At 40.2% G+C, this 20541-nt stretch overlaps 1 protein-coding gene across 2 annotated transcripts in view; it reads right to left on the bottom strand.

Annotated features, from left to right (window-relative positions):
* Positions 1-265: 265 nt before the first annotated feature.
* The window catches only part of LOC103040889 (intermembrane lipid transfer protein VPS13B), a 315108-nt gene continuing 294832 nt past the window's right edge, over positions 266-20541 (bottom strand). For both annotated transcript variants that reach the window (XM_049463977.1, XM_049463976.1), the window contains exons 45-62: positions 18683-18946; positions 17968-18051; positions 17670-17845; positions 15004-15180; positions 14124-14331; positions 13385-13570; positions 12318-12464; positions 11940-12220; positions 11062-11189; positions 9759-9979; positions 9471-9589; positions 8075-8871; positions 7414-7590; positions 6611-6781; positions 6277-6453; positions 4285-4387; positions 3914-4163; positions 266-1593 (exon numbers count right to left, since the gene is read on the bottom strand). In XM_049463977.1, the coding sequence (XP_049319934.1) occupies positions 1345-1593; positions 3914-4163; positions 4285-4387; positions 6277-6453; positions 6611-6781; positions 7414-7590; positions 8075-8871; positions 9471-9589; positions 9759-9979; positions 11062-11189; positions 11940-12220; positions 12318-12464; positions 13385-13570; positions 14124-14331; positions 15004-15180; positions 17670-17845; positions 17968-18051; positions 18683-18946 (3915 nt within the window). In that variant the 3' untranslated portion in view covers positions 266-1344. The remainder of the gene's footprint in view (positions 1594-3913; positions 4164-4284; positions 4388-6276; positions 6454-6610; positions 6782-7413; positions 7591-8074; positions 8872-9470; positions 9590-9758; positions 9980-11061; positions 11190-11939; positions 12221-12317; positions 12465-13384; positions 13571-14123; positions 14332-15003; positions 15181-17669; positions 17846-17967; positions 18052-18682; positions 18947-20541) is intronic.

Genomic DNA, 20541 nt, shown 5'->3' with positions numbered 1-20541 from the left:
GAATAGTATTCTCTAGCGTAGATAAATTGATATATATGGTAAATAAACTTGGAAGGGTATAAATCCCCCAGTATTGAGCAGTGGATCAGTGTTAGAATGTGTTGTCTGGAATGATGGCGCTCCATGCAGTACTTTAGGGATGATTTGGGAGGTTGGGAAGGAAGTGGGATGGTGATCATTCAACATCCTGATCTGAATTTGAATTTGTCCATATACTGAAAAATGTAAGCACATTTAAATTAAACTCTACATGAATCAAAACACATTTTGTGTCTGAAAACTTTACTTTACTGTAAACCTACAGAATTTATCGTAATCAATTGTCAAATATCACCTGTTAAACAGTCTTTCCATTGAGATGATATTTGCAGTCAACATTTTTAGGGAAGCTTATATTAAAAAAAACTAATGCTGTGTAAAGCTGTGTAATGAAAACAACATACATTTTAAAAAATGAGTCTATAAAAAATAGTATTATAATGTATATAGAAAAAAAAAGAATTTATCAGTATTTTCTGAGAGAGAATCCATCTGTCCTACTCAATAATAGCTCGTCATTTTTACATTTTACTCCTAGTTTATAAGCAGTTTTGCATGGCTTAAGAAGAAATAATCAAACATTAACCATGCATGGATACATTCTTAATATCTTATTAGAACATTATTTTATTAGAATATTTAAACATATTAAACATTGCATATATTTATTTATCAACTGTACATTTGTAATGGCTATAAAAAATGAGTTAATGTAAAGCAGCACATATTTCGATGTAAAGAACTAAAGCAATTATCCACTTTTTTGTACTGTCAAATAAAAAATGTTTTAAAGCTTTAAAAAAATTAAACAGAATTAACACCTATAATTAAATTTACAGACATTCATCTAACATTCTTCAGTGGGCATCCAGCTTCACTTATACCCTCAGCTTTACGAGTGCAGCCTTTTAAATGATTTTTGGAATAAACTGAATAACAAAATAGTCCCTTATATAAAGTGGATAAAGAGGCAAAATGAGGCGAATGCAGTGTTGATAGAGATACTGAAGGTTTCAGTGTTTTTCTTTACAAAACTCTTTACAAAACTTAGAAATTCATCATCCTAATTTCCTTCTTCGCTCCACTGCAACATTTATTTTGTGAACATTCAGTTTCTGTATTTGGCAACTTCATCTCTGCTTGATGGATGTCTGAGCGTGACTGTGTGGATGGTGGCAGTGTTAACTCATCCACTAGTAGCACTTCATGTTTGTCTTTAATATCCTGAAGAATACACATCCGTGTCTGTTTAAATCTGATCTCAGAACAGCACTCTGATGTGCTGGTAAACACTGACCCCAGCGCTCAGTTAAAGCCAATGTGTAGTGCTTTGTTTTTCACCATGTTGAATTTGCATACGAAGACTCGTGCGTAGGCGGGGTCAGTGCGGTAGTGATAGGTCTTGGTGACGCTGCTGGGGGGCTCGGCTGCTGTGACGACGGGATGCTGAACAAGCGAGGAGGGAGAAGGCACAAGATACTGAGACACTCGAGTCACGTAGTCAACCAACCGACTGTACTGTTGCTCAGACAGACGCTCACGAACACCTTCACCCTGACAGACAGAGAAAAAACATGCTTAATATTACATTACAGTGCCCTCCATAATTATTGGCACCCCTGGTTAAGATGTGTTCTTTAGCTTCTCATAAATTGAGTTTTGTTCAAAATAATATAGGACCACGATGGGAAAAAAAAGTAAAGTCCAACCTTTAACTCAAGTAAATTTTAAGGGGGAAATAAAATCCCTGACTAAGAAATAATTATTCTTCATAAAATCACCTGTTCCACAATTATTGGCACCCCTAACAATTCTTAGGAAATAAATTTAATTTAAGTATTTCTGTCACTTCTACAGTAGTTTACGAAGTTGATCAGAGTATGTAGGAACATTTAATTAGTAATTCACAACTTCCTGTTTCCCTGGGGTATAAATCTGACGTGACACAGAGGCCATTTATCTTCAACATGGGAAAGACAAAGGAACATACCATTCAAGTGAGGCAGATGTGTGTTGACCTTCACAAGTCAGGCAATGGCTACAAGAAAATCGCTACTCGCCTACACCTGTCCATATCTACTGTCAGAGGAATTATTAAGAAGTTTAAAACAACTGGAACAGTGGTAAACAAGCCTGGACGAGGACGCAAGTTTATTTTGCCACCACGCACAGTGAGGAGGATGATAAGAGAAATAAAAAGTTCTCCAAAGCTCACTGTTACAGAATTGCAACAAATGGTAGCTTCTTGGGGTCACAAAGTCTCCAAAACAACCATCAGGCGCTATCTACATGCCAACAAGCTGTTTGGGAGGCATGCACGGAAGAAACCATTTCTCACTCACAATCATAAACGCAAACGTTTGGAGTTTGCTAAGCGGTACTGGGACTTCAACTGGGACCGTGTGCTTTGGTCAGATGAAACAAAGATAGAGCTTTTTGGCAACAAATGCTCTAAGTGGGTCTGGCGTAACACAAGAGCTGAGTATGCAGAAAAGCACCTCATGCCCACTGTGAAATACGGCAGGGGATCAGTGATGCTGTGGGCCTGTTTCTCTTCTAAAGGCCCTGGGAACCTTGTTAGGGTGCATGGCATCATGAATGCTCTAAAATACCAGGACATTTTAAAACAAAATCTGGTGGCTTCTGCCCGAAAGCTGAAGATGGGTCGTCACTGGGTCTTTCAGCAAGATAATGACCCTAAACATGTGGCCAAATCTACACAGAAATGGTTCACCGCACACAGAATCAAGCTCCTCCCATGGCCATCTCAGTCCCCAGACCTCAACCCCATTGAAAACCTGTGGGGTGAGCTGAAGAGGAGAGTGCAGAGGAGAGGACCCAGGTTGTTGGATGATTTAGAGAGAATGTGCAAAGAGGAATGGTCAAAGATCCCTCTTTCTGTATTCTCCCATCTTGTGAAACATTACAGGAGAAGATTAGGTGCTGTTTTGTTGGCAAAAGGGGGTTGTACAAAGTATTAACATCAGGGGTGCTAATAATTGTGGCACACATGATTTGATGTTAAATAATTATTTCTTAATGTGGGATTTTTTTCCTACTGAATAAATTTACTTGAGTTAAAGGTTGTATTTTACTCTTTTTTTCCATCGTGGTCCTATATTATTTTGAACAAAACTCAATTTATGAGAAGCTAAAGAACACATCTTAACCAGGGGTGCCAATAATTATGGAGGGCACTGTATATATTACTGTGTGCAAGGTGGAGTTGGGATTGGTGTGTGGTTTGGTGTGGGCTTGATATAAGGTTAGTATGAGGTTGAACTGGGGTTGATATTAGTGGGAATTGGGTCAGTATGCTGCTGGGATTGTGAATTTCAAGTTAATGTGGGGTTAGACTGGGGTTGGTGTGAGCTTTGGTTAAATGTAGGGTTAGATTGGGGTTAGTGTGGGATTGGGAGGCTGAGAGGTTGGGGTTAATTGTGTTAGGATGGTTTTGAGGTTAGTGAAATGTTCATGGTGTTGACTTCAATGTGGGTTTAGATTTGGGTTTAACTGAAGTTTATATAAGGTTGATGTGGGGGTAGTGTGGGGTCGGATTGAAGTTTATATGAGGTTGAGGTTGATGTGGGGTTAGTTTGGGGCTGGATTGAAGTTGATATGAGGTTGATTTTAATTTGTGATTTTAGTTTGGGTTTTGTGGCTGGTGTTTTGTGGTTAGGGTTACGTTGAAGTTGGGTTGGAGTTAAGCTGGTGTGGGTTTAAGGTTGATGTGAGGTTAGTGTAAGGGTGCACTGGGGTTGGTAAAGGGTTGGTTTAAAGTTGATGTGGGGTTAGTATATGGTTTTTGATGGGTGGTGTGGGGTTATGATGGTTCTGGGTTTGACTGATGGAGAAGACAGGAGGAAGAAGGTACCTCAGTATCACTGGTAACTCTGTGCTGGTGCACGGTGAGGGTGAGCTTCTCGGGTTTGTGTGTGTCTTGTTGGCACTGCACCTCCGTTATGGGGAAGGCTTGTTGCTGGGTATCTTCACACACACTCACAACGAACAGAACCTCCCGGCTCAGGAGCAGACACCCTGCGTGCTCCTGTCCTGAGCTGCTCACCATAAACACATGCAGGGCCATGTGCACCTCCGGCCTCCCCAGAGACTGCAGCATCTTCCTGCATTGCACACACAACACACAAACACACACACACAGTGTAAAATGTACATCTGAAAATGGACAACAGGTAATAAACTTACATTTTACAAGATATGAATGTGTGTGTATGTGTTTATTACCAAACATATTTCAGATGACTGTTGGGTGCATCTGCTGATTTCTCTTCTGTAGGCAGATACGTCTGCTTTGGCATTTGACAGAGTCCAGCACCATGCAGGATACCTACAAATACACACACAGATATTTATGCATTTCTTTAACATAAATGGTGAAATAATTTAGATTTTGCTATTTGGGAAAGAAAAAAAAAAACAATAAAAACTTGTCTGTAAAATTCACTTCAAGAAATCAGTGTGACGTATTATTAAAATCAAACAAGACTCTTCTTAAATCCCCTAAATCCCCTAAAAGAGCTCCAGATGCCCGATCCTGCTCTCTCATGATGAGCAAACTTGTTTGTCATGTGACTTCAGTAAAAAGGAGAGCCTGTTCATTAATGTTTCAGTATGATGATATGCACTTGTTATGCTTGAAGAAGAAAGCTGGGAATGATGAGATCATGTTTACACTTCATATCAAGTATTCTTGATACCAGGACTCTACTAGCAAATAACAATCACCATGACTTTGTTTCTGTGCTTTTTCCTACTTGACTTTAGGATATATGGTTTTAAATGTATTTTACTCAAGCATGTTTTATTTCATCTATAGTGAGATATATGAAAAAAAACATCAGCATCTAGTCTTGTTTCTACAGTTTTTATCAAGGTTTTGAGTTTCTCCAATGAAAGGTAGATCTGTTAAAGGAACAGTAACCAGTAATCAATGTGAAATGTGTAAAACAATGTGTGAAACAGCTACGGTAGTCTAATTTCCAAACATTTGATAGAGTTTCCTCTATCCTCCCCAAACACAAAGCTCACGCAGGTTGCTAATTTGACACACAGCGGCAAGCGATGCCGACTCTTACCCTGTAGCTGATCAGTGAGTATATACATACATTACCCTGCTATGGTTAGTAACCTTACTGAAGCTCAGTGATTACCTGTTCAGCAGAAAAATTGCCAGCTTGCCTATTTTCATGGTTTCAGCATACTGATTGTGTGCTTGTGTCTATACCTGGCATACTGAGTATATAAATGGGACTGGGGCTTAGGAGGCCCCATCCCACACAGATTACTGTGACATACACACACTTAAAATCCAAGGCACACTTAAAATCCCTTACTTTTCCCAAAAATCGAAAGTGTTAGCTCTTCCGTCGTTCAGAGGTGATTATATCGGACTGTAGTCTGCGTGTTTACTGTGTTAATACAAGCTACATGGGATGAACCGCTAGCTGATAGCGCCCTGAGTTACAGGAACACTTAGGGTTCTTCAGTCTAGTGCTGTCGGGCAGCATTTACTAGCACTAAGCACTGCTAACTGCAGCAAGCACTGATGGAAACCGCAGCTAGCGCTGCTGTGACCTTAGCTTACAGTAAGTCAACAAACACCTAAACAACTAGCGGCAAAACTTGCTTGAATTGGAAGAAAAACATGGCGGCACCCTTGTTCCTCACTACTGTCGCTTAAAATGTGCCGGTGATAGTACGCATTATAATACGATACACCTTATAGTCTGTAAAATACGGTAGCTATAAAATAACAGGTAGGTCAAGGAAGTCCTTTACAGCAGATGACAGTAAAATCACCATACACCTGTCTGGTTGGTCAGAGGCACACTTAATTTGGATTTTTCAGTGATTAGTTACCACAGAAGACTTTATAATAAGCACAGTTACAGGAGGTGCACTAAAAGGTGCAAAATACTAGTTAACTACAAAACCAGGTTTTCTGGTTACAGTTTGCTGAAAGGTCTCTCAGTCACCGGGCAAACATTCTGCATAAACAACTTACTAAAGCAATCACTACAGTGCATTAAAAAGGGCTGTGTGTAAGTATTTCTGATCTCATGCTAAATAATAAATATTCATTCTACTGTATTTGTGGCAAAAGTATTAACATAAAATTTTGCATAAACATAACATACATAAATGCCATCCTTGTGCAATAGAACACATACACACACACACACACACACACACACACACACATACTATTGCTCCTACCATATCCTGTCTGCGAGACAAGCTCAGCAGCTCCTCCAATCGGCTTCGTGAAAACTCCCACAATGCCTTTCCCCACTCCAGAAATGACACCCCGGGCGGTGCTGGCTGCTGTGCTAGGAGACTCGATTGGCCTTGTGAATGTTTGCATTGGCTGATCCACAATACCAGCAATCGCTCCTACAGGTATTAAGAAACAACACATTCAGAGACATACAAACAAACACACACTGAGCACCCCACACACACTCACATACATACATACATACATACATACACATATTCAGGTACTAGTGCAGAATAAACAACAATAAGAAGGTTTTAGGAAGAAACCAACCCAGCAAGCTGATTCCCAGGCGTGACAGACCCTGACGCAGGCCGTGACCCAGACTCTCGGGGAGCTGCCTCCTCCACTCTTCCTGCCGCGTGTAATGCTCCTCATCCAGAGACAGACGGTCCATGTTCCGTGCCAGACTAGTAGCCAGGTTAGTGATGGATGTCAGTGTGCCTGTAGAGGGAGAATGAGAAGTCTTGTAATCAGGACACCCCTTTTTTTAAATATCATATGGACATCGGATCTTAATTTAAACAGTATTAAATTAAGAAAACAATATAAATAAAGATATAAAAACACATTTCTAGTGAGTAAAAAGTTAGGACATCCCTACATTTATTACAACTTAAAATGTGTTGGTGCAGCACATCAGTTGCAGATGATCAGAAAATAGAGAGGTTTTTAGAGAAGCATGTTTGTTTAAATTTCGTTTGGTTTGTTGGCTTGTTGAAATCTCATTGGTTTGGTTTGATCTTGACTGTTGAAGCGAGTGGATCACCATAACCAAAGAGCTCTCTGAAGACTTCAAAAATAAAGCTGCAGATGTAGATAAGTATGATAAAGGGATTAAACATGTTTAGGAACAATTAGAAATTAGCTCTTGAGAATAATTCACAAATATAAAATATTATCTATCTCTCAATATTGTTCAAACTAAATCCAAATGTTTAAATATTTAAACATAACAGAAAGATTTGTCATGAAAAAAGGTTTTCATAGGGTAGAGTAACTGTAGAGTCGTGTGCTAACCCCTTTTCTGCTTACAGGTAAGGTCCTGAGGGACTAAGCAACATGAAGGTTTTTACCTTTTGAAATATGTCTGACGAATGAGCTGGTTCCACGAGACACACCACTGACAAAGGCCCCAGGTCCACGCGTCAGTCCCTCATAAGGCAACCGGAAGAAATCAGCCACTCCGTTTCCAATACTACGTACCAGACTTGCAGGACTGCCCAGGATCTCCAGAGAGCCCACAACCCAGCCTACAAACCACAACACAAACACACACACATACGACATATATGTTCACACTTAATTAAATATGTCTCCAGTGGTCCATTTAGCCCCAGATGTGTGCTTATTTAATCATCACTATTATGAGAACTAGACACTAATCCCATGATAAAGAATAGCATCATAAAACAAGGCTTGAACATAGACCAAACAGAGAACATTTGATTGTTAAGAGTTCAGAAATCAATATTTGGTGGAATAACCCTGGTTTTTAATCACAGATTTCATGCATCCTGGCATGTTCTCCCCCACCAGTCTTACACACTGCTTTTGGATAACTGTATTCCACTCCTGGTGCAAAATTCTAAGAGTACAGCTTGGTTTGATGGCTGTGATCATCCACCTTGATGTTTTCAATTTGGTAAAATCAAAGAAACTCATCATTTTTAAGTGATCTCTTATTTTTTTCCAGAGCTGTACATAAAAGAAAGAGAGAGATAAGGTCACACTCACCTGCTCTGAAGAGCGCCCCCGCAGCGTAGTGCATCGTCAGTGCATGTATGAGCTGGCGTGGGGTGGTACAGAGTGGTCCCCTCTCAAACACGGAGAAGGAGAGTGGTGTGTGGTCAGAGGCAATGTAGAGCTTCAGAGAGGCATGAATACTGACCAGCAGACTGACCGGCTCGATCTGCAGCCTCTGCAGCCGGACTGGCCAGACCAGCGTCTGCACTGACTGGTACACTGTCTCTGGTAGCACTGGTCCAGGCTCTTCTGACACCCTCCTGTCTACAGCAGCAGCAGAGGCCAGGGTGGACACAGGGATGTAAGTGTGAAAGAGTGTTCTCAAGTAGTAAACGAACGTATCCTCCAGGTAGATTCGGGCAGGTTTGAGCTGGAAACTGAGCTGCTCCAGTTGGAGCCCGTTGCTGGAGATAGCGAGACCCACACAGAGGAAGCTTGCCTGCCGCAAGTCCTCCAAGGCCTCGAAGCTCAGCACCGGGTCACGATCACCCGCCCAGCAGGCCGAGTCCGCCCGCTGCTCTTGGCACAACAAGACCGGAAAGTGGAAGCTAGAGCGGTTATAGAGCTGGTTGTCCACTTGCAGACTTCCGCACAGCACGTGCATCTGGTGGACATGAGTGGAGGATGCATCACTCTCGGTGGACTCAGTGGGAGGCATGAGCACGAGGACTTTAGACATAGTCAAACGCAACAGCTCCACCGAACCGACTGGACTGGTGATGTCATCACAAAGGACCATGCTGATCTCCTTCAACAGCACTTGAACAGACAGCATCTGATTGGACAACCTTAATGAAAGAAACAGACAAAAAAAAAAAAAAAAGATCATTAGCTGGTAGCCATGAAGAGAACATCTTCTGGAGAATACTATGGTATAGAGGTTTCCTCTAGAATTCATCTCATCCTTCCAAAATATTAAAAAACAGCAGCATCAACCCCACATCATTTACTTACTTTTTATGGCCAGACAGTGTAGTTTTTGATGGCAAAGTTGTTGCTAATTCTTTAATTCTTTGATTTGGTAGTTGATAAGGTGTTGCTATGCTACTTTTGACTTTTGATCACCAGCACCATCACCAGACTCTGCTAGACATGAGAATATCGGCCGCGACACAAAGACATGCCTTGTGATTACAGGGATCAGCAATCTGGACTATGCCAACTGACTGCCCAACTAAATCTAAACACACATCATGAATTGTGTTTTGTAACTTCAAAAAAATTCATACATAAAAGAAAGACATAAAAACACAGTTTTTTCTTACATTATTAAAATTCTATCAAAATACACAGCTTCTGTTAGCATTACTTTGTTCAATATATCCATTCATTAGCACATTTAGGATTATACTGTTTTAGCATGTAGGTGTGCTGTTCCTGTTCATACCTGTGGTGTTCATCGATGACGGCTCCAGCACAGCTTTCGGGTGCCAGTGTGAGAACGATGGTGCCGTTCTGATGAGCCACATCGACATACAGACATCCAAAACCCGACAGAAATATCACCTATAACATGCACACAAGCACACACGCACACACAGCCATTAATATTATTATGGTTATACTGTCTTCACAATTACCAACAGAAAGAGGACAAAAAAGCTAATATTTTAACACATTTTTAAGACAAAAAATGAAATGTATTCATAGTTTATTCATCATGGTGCAGCAGTACCTGTGTGCCTGGACTGTTAATGTCAATGGCTTCTGTCCAGTGAGTTTTGGTGGGTGTGGAAGGAGAGCTGGTTGGCACGTCAGGGACAGAGCAGAGAAGCAGGGTTGGAAGTGTGTCTCTCTGTCGACATTCAGGGAAACTTGAGGAGTGGTAGTACAGCTCGTGGTGCACAGAGGACAGAGCAGGAAGCTTTCTACAGAATACTTCTGTTCTTGCAGGCTCTGATACACACAAACAGATGAAGACACAAACACAGATATGTACAGTCAGGTTCAAAAGTATTTGGACAGACAATTTTTGCAATTGTGTTATGTCTGCATACCAACACAATAAGCCAAAATGTTTTTTTTTTTAATTAAAGGTGCAATATGTAGTATTTGCCAATAATATATTTTTTATTTTAATATATTTTTAATATATATTTTTTATTTTATTTGAGGTGCACATTGAATTCTGCCGTGATTTGATCAGCCGTGGTTTTATGTTTTTTGGATACACCCGAAGCACCCGAACATCCCTTTCAGACAGCTTCCTCTTACAGCGTCCACAGTTAATCCTGTTGGATGTGGTTCGTCCTTCTTGGTGGTATGCTGACATTATTCTGGATACCGTGGCTCTTGATACATCACAAAGACTTGCTGTCTTGGTCACAGATGCGCCAGCAAGACGTGCACCAACAATTTGTCCTCTTTTGAACTCTGGTATGTCACCCCTAATGTTGTGTGCATTGCAATATTTTGAGCAGAACTGTGCTCTTACCCTGCTAACTGAACTTTCACACTCTGCTCTTACTGGTGCAATGTGCAATTAATGAAGATTGGCCACCAGACTGCTCCAATTTAGCCATGAATACTCCCACACTAAAATGACAGATGTTTCAGTTTTATTGTCCAACCCCTGTAGCAGAAGCAGTATTACTGTATAAGCATCTAAAGTGTTGCTGTTAGTGAAATTGAACCAGTGGTGTTTATTGATGATTGGACTACTGATTAAAGTTGTATAGAGTTGCATGTTCTGCTCAGATTCAAATCAAATGCTACAAAACGAATGGGACAAGACATAACCGAAAGCAGAAAGATGTACAAACAAGCAGTGAATGAAAGTGATCTGCCAAAGAATCTCAAAGAAGGAAACATGGCAGCATCTAGTGATGCCCATGGGTTCCAGACTTGGAAATAGCTACACAATTCTTGCATCCACATAATAAAGTAACTCTGATATTTATAATTATGTTCTTTGTGCAATTTATTTTGAAACTTTTGTAAAGTGCATGTATCAGTATCGGTCAGGATAAGGTCATTACCCCTCAGGTTTTCCTTTAGCAGCAGGGCTCTGGGGCACTGGTTATGGATGATCATCCGGGGGCATGGGTCCTCACTCAGAAAGATGTAGCTGATTCCCAAGTGCTCCTGGTATGTCAGAACTAGAGCTCTAAACAGACAGAGGCAGATAATTAAGAACGTCATCAAAAAGCCATAATCATTATACTGTATATACAGCTCAGTATATATAATTATAAAATAATATATAAAACATGTAGAAATGTAGAAAGAGACCACTTTAGTTTCCTAAATTAGATTCTCTGATTTTGCTTTTTATAGGTAAATGTTTGAGTAAAATGAACATTGTGGTTTTATTCTATAAACTACAGACAAAACTTTTTCCCAAATTTCAAATAAAAATAGTGTATATATAGTGTAATTTAGAGCATTTATTTGCAAAAAATTAGAAATTAGGCTGAAATAACAAAAAAGATGCAGAGCTTTCAGACCTCAAATAATGCAGAGAAAACAAGTTTATATTTATACAGTTTTAAGAATTCATAAATCATTATTTGGTGGAATATCCCTGGTGGTTTTTAATCACAGTTTTCATGCATCTTGGCATGTTCTCCTCCACCAGTCTTACACACTGCTTTTGGATAACTTTATGCCACTCCTGGTGCAACAATTCAAGTAGTTCAGCTTGGTTTGATGGCTTGTGATCATCCATCTTCCTCTTGATTATATTCCAGAGGTTTTCAATTTGGTAAAATCAAAGAAACTCATCATTTTTAAGTGCTCTCTTATTTTTTTTCCAGAGCTGTATATATTAAAAAAACAACCTTGATTTGGTTCAGCATCATTTCAGCATTCATTTTTCATTTTGGCCAGCATTTTAATGAGGGTATCTTTGACCCACCTGGTGCTAAGCTGGTTGTTGGCATTGTGTTGAATTGGCACAGATACACTCTGTCTGGGGAAGTCTGCTCGCACAGGGCTCGGCAGGCTCCACAGCTCCCCCTCCTGCTTGGGATCAGCCAGGCAGCTGAACAGGATAAACTTCTGTGGCAGCACTGAGACTATCTCTGTAGGGGGATCATCTTTCAGAACATCCCAGCATGGCACTGCACAGCGAGAGGGACTGCCAGTGTCTGACGCAGGGCCCAGAGTGAACGCACTAGTGTCAGGTGGACTATATATCTGAAGAGAAAGAGTGAGGTGTGGTTAGGAGGAGTGTAAGAAGATTTTGAAACATGTCTCTTTAATGTTATTAATGGAGTGTATCTGTGTTTGGTACCTGGTCAGGAGTAGCAGGAGAGTTTTCATACAGCAGTGGTGTGTAGTTAATGCTGTGCACTGTGTTGTTCACCAGAATATTTCTGTCCTCAATCTGCAAAATCTGGATCCCATGCCTCACCGTAGAGGACACACAGAACTGACAAAGCTGGACAGGGCAGGGAGGAGAAGGTCAGAATAAAGAGGCTTGTAGCATTTTAATAAGTTACAACAACCATATTAACACATGGTCAATTCATGTGATTTATATCTGGGTCGTATCCTAACACGGTCAGTTGGACAGTGTGGGACTGAATATGCAAATATGCACAATGTGGATCAATATTGACAGGTGGTTTAGTTGTACTGGGAGGAGTATTGGTTGGTGGAGAGGTGGATGTGTATACTACGCTATAATATGGCTCAGATTTGTCTCCTAAAATGTTATGATTGATCAGATTTGTATCCTTTTTTAATACAGTTTGTTGTATTCACACTTGCATTTTATGTGGTCTGGTCTTAACCAGATATAATCCTAATACTCAAAATTAATTAAGTGTCCTGGTATAAACAGGACCAATATATCCTAGCAGTTGCACAAAAAAGTTATATCTTAATTTTAGCTGTTTTCACTTTTATATATTATCTGAATCTGGTCCCTCTTCACATTGTGTCAAAATTTAGACCAATAAAATGGTGGTGGGTCGGTCGTAACCAATCAGGCTCTTTAAATTGAAAGACGGGAGCCGGCTCCTGATTTTTTTTTTTATGGTAAAGCCACAAAATGTGCAGTGATGTCTATGAGCCTACACTGAGTGAGAGGGGCAGAGTTACAAACACACACAGCATAATGAGCACATGAACAGGGTGTAGGAAAGTTTTTATTATTATTATTATTTTTTTTTTATATATAAAATTTACAAGTAATATGCACAATCAGAGATTTTTGTAAAATTTTTGTCTTTACTATTTTTTTTGTAGCACTTTGTTCCATGTTGAGTATATAAAAAAATCAGCATTTGATATAATGTATGCATATTTGTGTGACAGTAATGATATATGCTTTGATTTTGTTAGTCTTACACACACCTTCTTCTTGGGCGGGGCTCCGAGGGTGATCACAGCTTCGACATATCCCTCTTCATCCAAACTGATCACCTCATCTCCACCTGCCTCCCTCCAGCGTGGTGAAGTCAGCTCGTGCACTAACTGGATCGCTGCTGACTTGTGCACAGTATTAGTGTGGGACCAGTAGAGGCCGATCTGAAATGCTTCCTAAAACACACACACACACACACACACACACACACACACACACACACACACACACACACACATACACAGATAAACTATTATGTGTAGCATGTTTTTTTTGTTTGTTAGGGCAAAGTAGTCTCTTTAGGGTTTGTTTCCTCGACAGAGATATGTAGAGATATGTAGTGCGGGACAAAGCATAGTTCCTTTCCAGAAAACCAACCCATAATGTTCATTAATTAACAGTCACTAATGTTGCATCAAGGATCCATCTTTTAAGTATTTCCAAGGTTGTTTCAGCTTCCAATAAGATCATGTAATGGCCAGAAGATCATTGCATATCATGGTCAAAGTAAGTTAACCTACATAGCTGCAGAGCTAATAACTACAATACACACAAAACATACAGTTTGAAAAGAATTCTACACCACTGCAACTTGAAATGAAATTCTGGTGGCAACAAAAAGGTTTAAAGGGTAGAGAGTGGCAACCTCAGACAATCCTTGTCTACATCTGGTCAGAGGAATGTTCTGGGTCCAATCCCTAGAACATGCAGAAAGTTGGAAATTATTACCTTAAAGTTGGGGGGAACGATCGTCTTGCCAGCTGGGATCTGCAAAACGATGCTCTCTGCCTCAAACAGCCAGAGGTCCCAATGGGAGCGATTGGAAAGCAGAGCCCAGGGCAACAGCTCCACCAGCAGAGTGCTCAAACCTGGCCGCCACGCACAGAGACGCACCTGCATGGGACTGTCCCACTGAGCTACCGACTCAGTCTCCGACCTGCACACACAACCATGTTAACTTTTCACTTCGAGAACACTGACGGTTCTTAAAACACATGTTGTAAGACAGGATGAAGACATTTAACACTGTAAATTTCCGCAACATGACACTAATAAGATAATTATGTTATTTTATCTTAACATGAATGAGCGCAGTATTTTGTTAGATAGCCAGGAGTAATCAATGTTGATTGAAATACAAAATTTTACAAAAGGCAGAGCTTTTACAGCCCTGTTTTTCTTAAAACATCTCCTTATCTCTCCTCATCTGAGTTTAATAGAGTTATTTCTAATTCTCATCATATCACCACCTGGTTTGGTAAATGTGGTGAATCAGGTGAGCTGCTGATGGAACTGAACATATACACATGCTGGCTGAGGGAAATCATCCAGGAGAAATCTGGAACTACACTTTGTTCTTCAGCTTAGCTCACAGGATAAAACATACTTAGTTAAAATGAGAATTTGAGTTTTAATTGTATTTATGTTTTTTTTTTTTTGCATCTGTTCAAATCATATTGTATATCTGTTCAAATCACTTGTATTGCTGAGATAAATGGATTAGTGTAATTTGTTTTGGTGCCTTAAACTTCTGTACAGACTACTGCATGAGTGAGACACCTGTTACTGTCTCTGAGGGAAGAATGTATGCAGGTACGTGTGTACATACCTGTCAGTGTCTCTGTAGGTATAGGGCCAGGATGGATGGTTGGAATCCTTGGGACCATAGAAGTGCTCTAGCACGCTGCTGTGGTTCTGTCGCTCATCTTGACTTGCTTTACTGATAATCTGTTTAATCAGACCTGAGGAGATTGGCACTGCACACTGGGACGTGTCTTGTTCCTCACTGTAACAAACAGACACACAAATAAAACAATGATTTAAATGATTTAAAACACTCTCAGATGCAGACTAAACTTCTCATTCTCCGTTGAACATCACGCACCAGAATAACTGTTTTCCTAACACTACCTTAAACTCTAACAACGAACACAGCCCCATCTCCTCTCCAAACCTGAACCCTAAACCAAACCCTACCCTCTACCTCTAACCCACACATGAACCATGCACTGGTCCTTCAGCAGAACCGAGATGAATATTCAGGCTGAGCGTTTGACCTCGGATCAGCCATTCAATGTGGATTTGTGGCCGTGGTGAGCTGCAGCACCCTGAGGTATTGTGGGTATTAAGGGAACAGACAGCAGCACTGTGGTGTTTTGGAATGGATGAATGAACAGTGTGGTGAGAGTAGAGACTGCTGTGCAGTTTGTTCGTGTTGACAATATGAGGACAAATCTAAGAGTTTGGTTTGGTCAGGCCTGTCTGAATGACTGTCTCGCCACAGTGAGACGCCCCACTTTCCACTCTACACACACTCACACACACACACACTCACACACACACACCACAAAGGAAGATTCTTGTACATAATTACATAAAGAAGTTGAAATGAGTAAGTAATTAAAAAATGCACAGCCATCTTGCTTAGAGTGTTTGTGTTTGCTTATGTATTATTCTATGGTAATAAGCAAATATGCTTATTTTTATTTTTTCGACAAATTTGTTTTTTAAGACAGACAACTGTAGAACGTTTTACCACAAATGATCAATGTAAAAAAAAAAAACAAAAAAAACATTGCACACCAGTACCAAAAACCTCACACCAACTGTGAAGCATGGTGGAGGGAGCATCATTGTTGGGGGTGGCTTTGCTGTCTTAGAGAAGAGTTGTCAGAGTAACTATTAAAAAAAAAACAAAAAACACACATCTTACTTTATTCTTACTGAATATGTGTCTGCATATGTATTAGGCATGATAATAGGCAGATACAGTGGGTACGGAAAGTATATTTTTCATTCATTTCATTGCAGCAATTTGCTAAAAAAAAAAGGTAATTTTATTTCTCATTAATGTACACTCAGCATCTTGACAAAAAAAAACAACAAAAAAAACAGAAATGTTGACTTTGTGGAACTCCCATCTCCCAGCTTCCTACTGCATCTCTGGAGTTCAGTCATCTTTGGGTTCTACTTTACCTCGCTCCCTCACCAAGGTTCAGTGCTCGATTGCTCCGTGTGGCTGGACGGCCAGGTCTAGGAAGAGTTCTCGCCGTCCCAAACTTCTGTATGTTAAGGATTATGGAGGCCACTGTGCTCCTAGAAACCTTGAGTGCTGTAGAAATCCTTTTGGCCAGATCTGTGCTACAATTCTGTCTCTAAACTCTTTGGGCAGTTTCTTACACTTCATGATTCTCATTTGCTCTGACGCTGACATGCACTGTGAGCTGTGAGCTCTTATATAGACAGGTGTGTGCCTTTCCTAATCAAGTCCAGTCAGTTTAATTAAGCACAGCTGGACTCAAATGGAGAAGCAGAACCATCTCAAGGAGGATCAGAAGAAATGGACAGCATAATAGATAAAAATGAGTGTCACAGCAAAGGGTCTGAATACTTATGACCATGTGACATTTCAATTTTTCTTTTGCAAACATTTTTACATTTCTGTTTTTTTTACTCAAGATGGGGTGCTGAGTGTACATTAAAAGAGAACTCCGGTGTAAAATGTACTTTTGTTGTAGTAAAACATGATAAAATGTGCTTACCTTTGATAAATAGCACACCTCCGTTCTCCCACAGTATTCTGAGATCCAGAAATTTTAACAGTTTGTCCAAACACCCTTCAGACTGGGTGACACGGGGCATAATTTGCCACGATAAATTTGCCACGCAAGCTTCAGCTCCGAGCGCCAGCTGCTAAGCTCGCATTATAGGATGTAAACAGTGTTTTTAATAAGGTTCTTGTGCTCTTTTTAAGTTATTAATGCCTCGTTTTAAATGTCAGGGCTCTCCAGATTCTAGAAAGGAGGTGTGGAGCTACTTTGAGCTGGATTATGGTGGAAAAAGTGATTTATCGGGGGCAAATTATGCCTCGTGTCACCCAGTCTGAAGGGTGTTTGGACAATCTGTTAAAATTTCTGGATCTCAGAACGCTGTGGGAGAACGGAGGTGTGCTATTCATCAAAGGTTAGTACTTTTTATCATGTTTTACTACAACAAAAGTCCATTTTACACCAGAGTTCTGCTTTAATGAGACATAAACTTTTTTTAAAAATTATTTTAGCAAATGGCTGCAATCAAACAAACAGTAAAAAATTTAAAGGGGTCTGAATACTCGGCACTCACTGTTTACATATTATCTTACGTGTGTGTGTGTAGCCTTGGTCTTGAAAGCCTGTATGTATGTGTGAGAGAGTAATATACTCTCTCAAAAGTGCAAAAAGTGAAGTCAGAGAGATCTGACTTCACTTTTTTGTCCTTAAAAAGCTGCTATATTACCTGGCTTGAAAGGTGAGGTGGTGTGTGATGTCTGGATCCACATTAAGTAGCGCCCTCTGCTGTCCATGGCCAGGGATGACCTGGCTTTCCCTCTGACCCAAACTTCTTTTCTCCACATGTACCATCACAGCTTCAGGCAGATGACTCCGCATCACAAACAGTGGACTAAACACAATCTGAGAAGAAACTACACCATTAGACACTGGGGTGCCAAAACTATGTATGCAACTGTACACTGTATACACTGTGTTCACACTGTCAGTGTATGACCAGATGTAATGTATATAACTGTACTCACCACTCTCTGCTGCATATGAGTGTTGGGTTCCAGAGTTATTATATTGCACCATACAGACACCAAAGAGCCTGATGAGGAGGGAATCTGCACAGAAACAAACAAATATCAGCTAAAGAATGAAATGCTTACTGTCTGGAATTCTCTTTTAAGACTAAATCTGGACGGGATTAGTTTTTCAGGGGGACGTCTGTGATAAATATTTCACACTTCTCTTCAATGATAAAACCCTTGCATCCAAACTGCAAATGAAAAAAACAGGAGGACCATTGAGTTTTTTTTTTTTTTTAAGGCTTTCTCAGTCACACGACATCGCGTTCAGTAGCTCCTCCATTTCCACTCACTGTTGTGTTTTTATGTGGATCTCCATGGAAATGCATGCAAAAAGTATAATTACGGTGCGTAACAGTGGACAAACAGCTCAATTTTAACAAACGTAAGGTGACTAAACTCAGAGATGTCTGTCCAGATGGGATCAAAATTACCGGAGGACCACAGAGTTCAGCTAAAAACAGATGGTAATTCAGCCTGTAATTTTCTCAGAGGACGTCTGAGAAAAACACATATATGGTCATTCCGAACGAGAATAAAATCACAGAGGACCCTCCATAAAAGAGAAAATGACCCCAAGACCCCCTGAGAAACTAATCCCCTCCGAACAGGGCTTAGGACGTAGCGATGATGTGCACACAAATGATTTGCACACACATGTCCTAACCTGTAACACACGGCTGTTGTTTTCATCTGTCTGTTTAAGACATATATCCTGAGACCACTCCTCATCTCCCTGTGCTCGCACGCACAGCTCCGTCACTTCTGAGTCCTCCAGCACGTACGACGGCAGCTTGCTTTCCGGCTCCACACAGGCCTGCAACTCCCGCACCTCCAACTGCCCCTCCAACCCTACAGTGTGCTGCACCAAACGGACCTCGATCGCCTCACTCAGGTAACTGCATACCACCTGCCTTCCACAGATAATAATCTGAGAGAGAGATAAAGAGAGAGAAAGAGAGATGGGGGGGATTACAATAAATAAATAGAGTAGTTACCTGTTAAAAATAGGTACTCCCATTAGTGGTTTAACTAGAGCTTGGTTATCACTGTTCAATAAATGTTTGGTACAAAAAAACAGCCATAAAGGCAAATGCTAATATTAGCATATTGCATTAGCAACTTGTTAAACTGCAGAGTGACGCAGAGCCGCTGATAAGCTTATGCAGAAGTATAAACACACTCCACTGCATAGCGCACTCTTGCTGGAGACATGTAGACTGTGGCCTAGGTTTAACGCAGAAGTAAAAACTTGCCTTTAGGCCCCCCCCAAAAATATATACAGCTCTGGAATATATTCAAGAGGAAGATGGATGTTCACAAGCCATCAAACCAAACTGAACTGCTTGAATTTTTGCACCAGGAGTGGCATGAAGTTATCCAAAATCAGTGTGTAAGACTGGTGGAGGAGAATATGTCAAGATTAAAAACCAGGGTTATTCCACCAAATATTGATTTCTTAACTTTATGAATATGAACTTGTTTTCTTTGCATTATTTGAGGTCTGAAAGCTCTGCATGTTATTTTTGTTATTAAAGCATTTTCTTATTTTCTGCACATAAATGCTATAAATTGCTATATTTGGAGTTTGGGAGAAATGTTTTCCGTAGTTTATAGAATAAAACAACAATGTTCATTTTACTCAAACATTTACCTATAAATAGAAAAATCAGAGAATCTGATTCAGAAACTGAGATGGTCTCTTCATTTTCTCCAGAGCTGTAAATAAATATAAACTATACTGTACAGTAAGCATTAAATGAAACACTCTATTACACACTATTTAAGACTGCACATCCTGCACAATGGTCATCATTCGGCAACCCTCTAGGCACTTCTCACATCACACTTCAGAATAACAAAGCTCTTAGAGTGTCAGGTCTGCTGCACTGTGTTGTAAACACATCACATGAGTACATGGATGTGGACATGATAAAAGCCTTGTGGGGTTTGTGTAACTGAGACATGTGGACACAGTGCTGATAGGATGGAATGTGGAATGTGTGTGTTTGTGTGCGAGTGCTGGGATTTCCACCCCATTATTTACATGAACCACAGCATCACTCTGGATGAGTAAGCTAGAGCCTAGTGAGGAAAATGGCATGGGTTATTGTTATCAGTTCTCCTGATTCTTCTTTTTTGGATTGAACAGAACATTTGGAGAGTTGGAGCTGGTGGATAAAATGTTATGTCACAGCGTATAAAGACATTTACAAATAAAATACAATATTTATTATTAAACTGCTTTGTTGCAGCAAATTTTAAAACATGAAGAAACATTAAAAAAAAAAAAAAAAAAAAACTCTCCTATACTCAGTACAGTGCTTTTTAATCAAAATGTGCTGCACACCATCCAATTTTACAGGACTAGTTATGTACACTCTCTATATTAAATCATACAGGTGGTCAGTGTTCTCTAAGCACTGATGATATCCACAATTTACTCAGTTTGACAGTTGAAGGTTATGTGTGCCGAAAACCAATCGTGCTCATGTTAACTCTCAACAGTCTGTACCAGATCCCTCA

The sequence above is a fragment of the Astyanax mexicanus genome, chromosome 1 (assembly GCF_023375975.1).
Source record: "Astyanax mexicanus isolate ESR-SI-001 chromosome 1, AstMex3_surface, whole genome shotgun sequence".
In the NCBI taxonomy this organism is placed as follows: domain Eukaryota; kingdom Metazoa; phylum Chordata; class Actinopteri; order Characiformes; family Acestrorhamphidae; genus Astyanax; species Astyanax mexicanus.
Note: the sequence above shows the minus strand (reverse complement) of the source record. Positions and strands in the feature narration are given on the sequence as shown.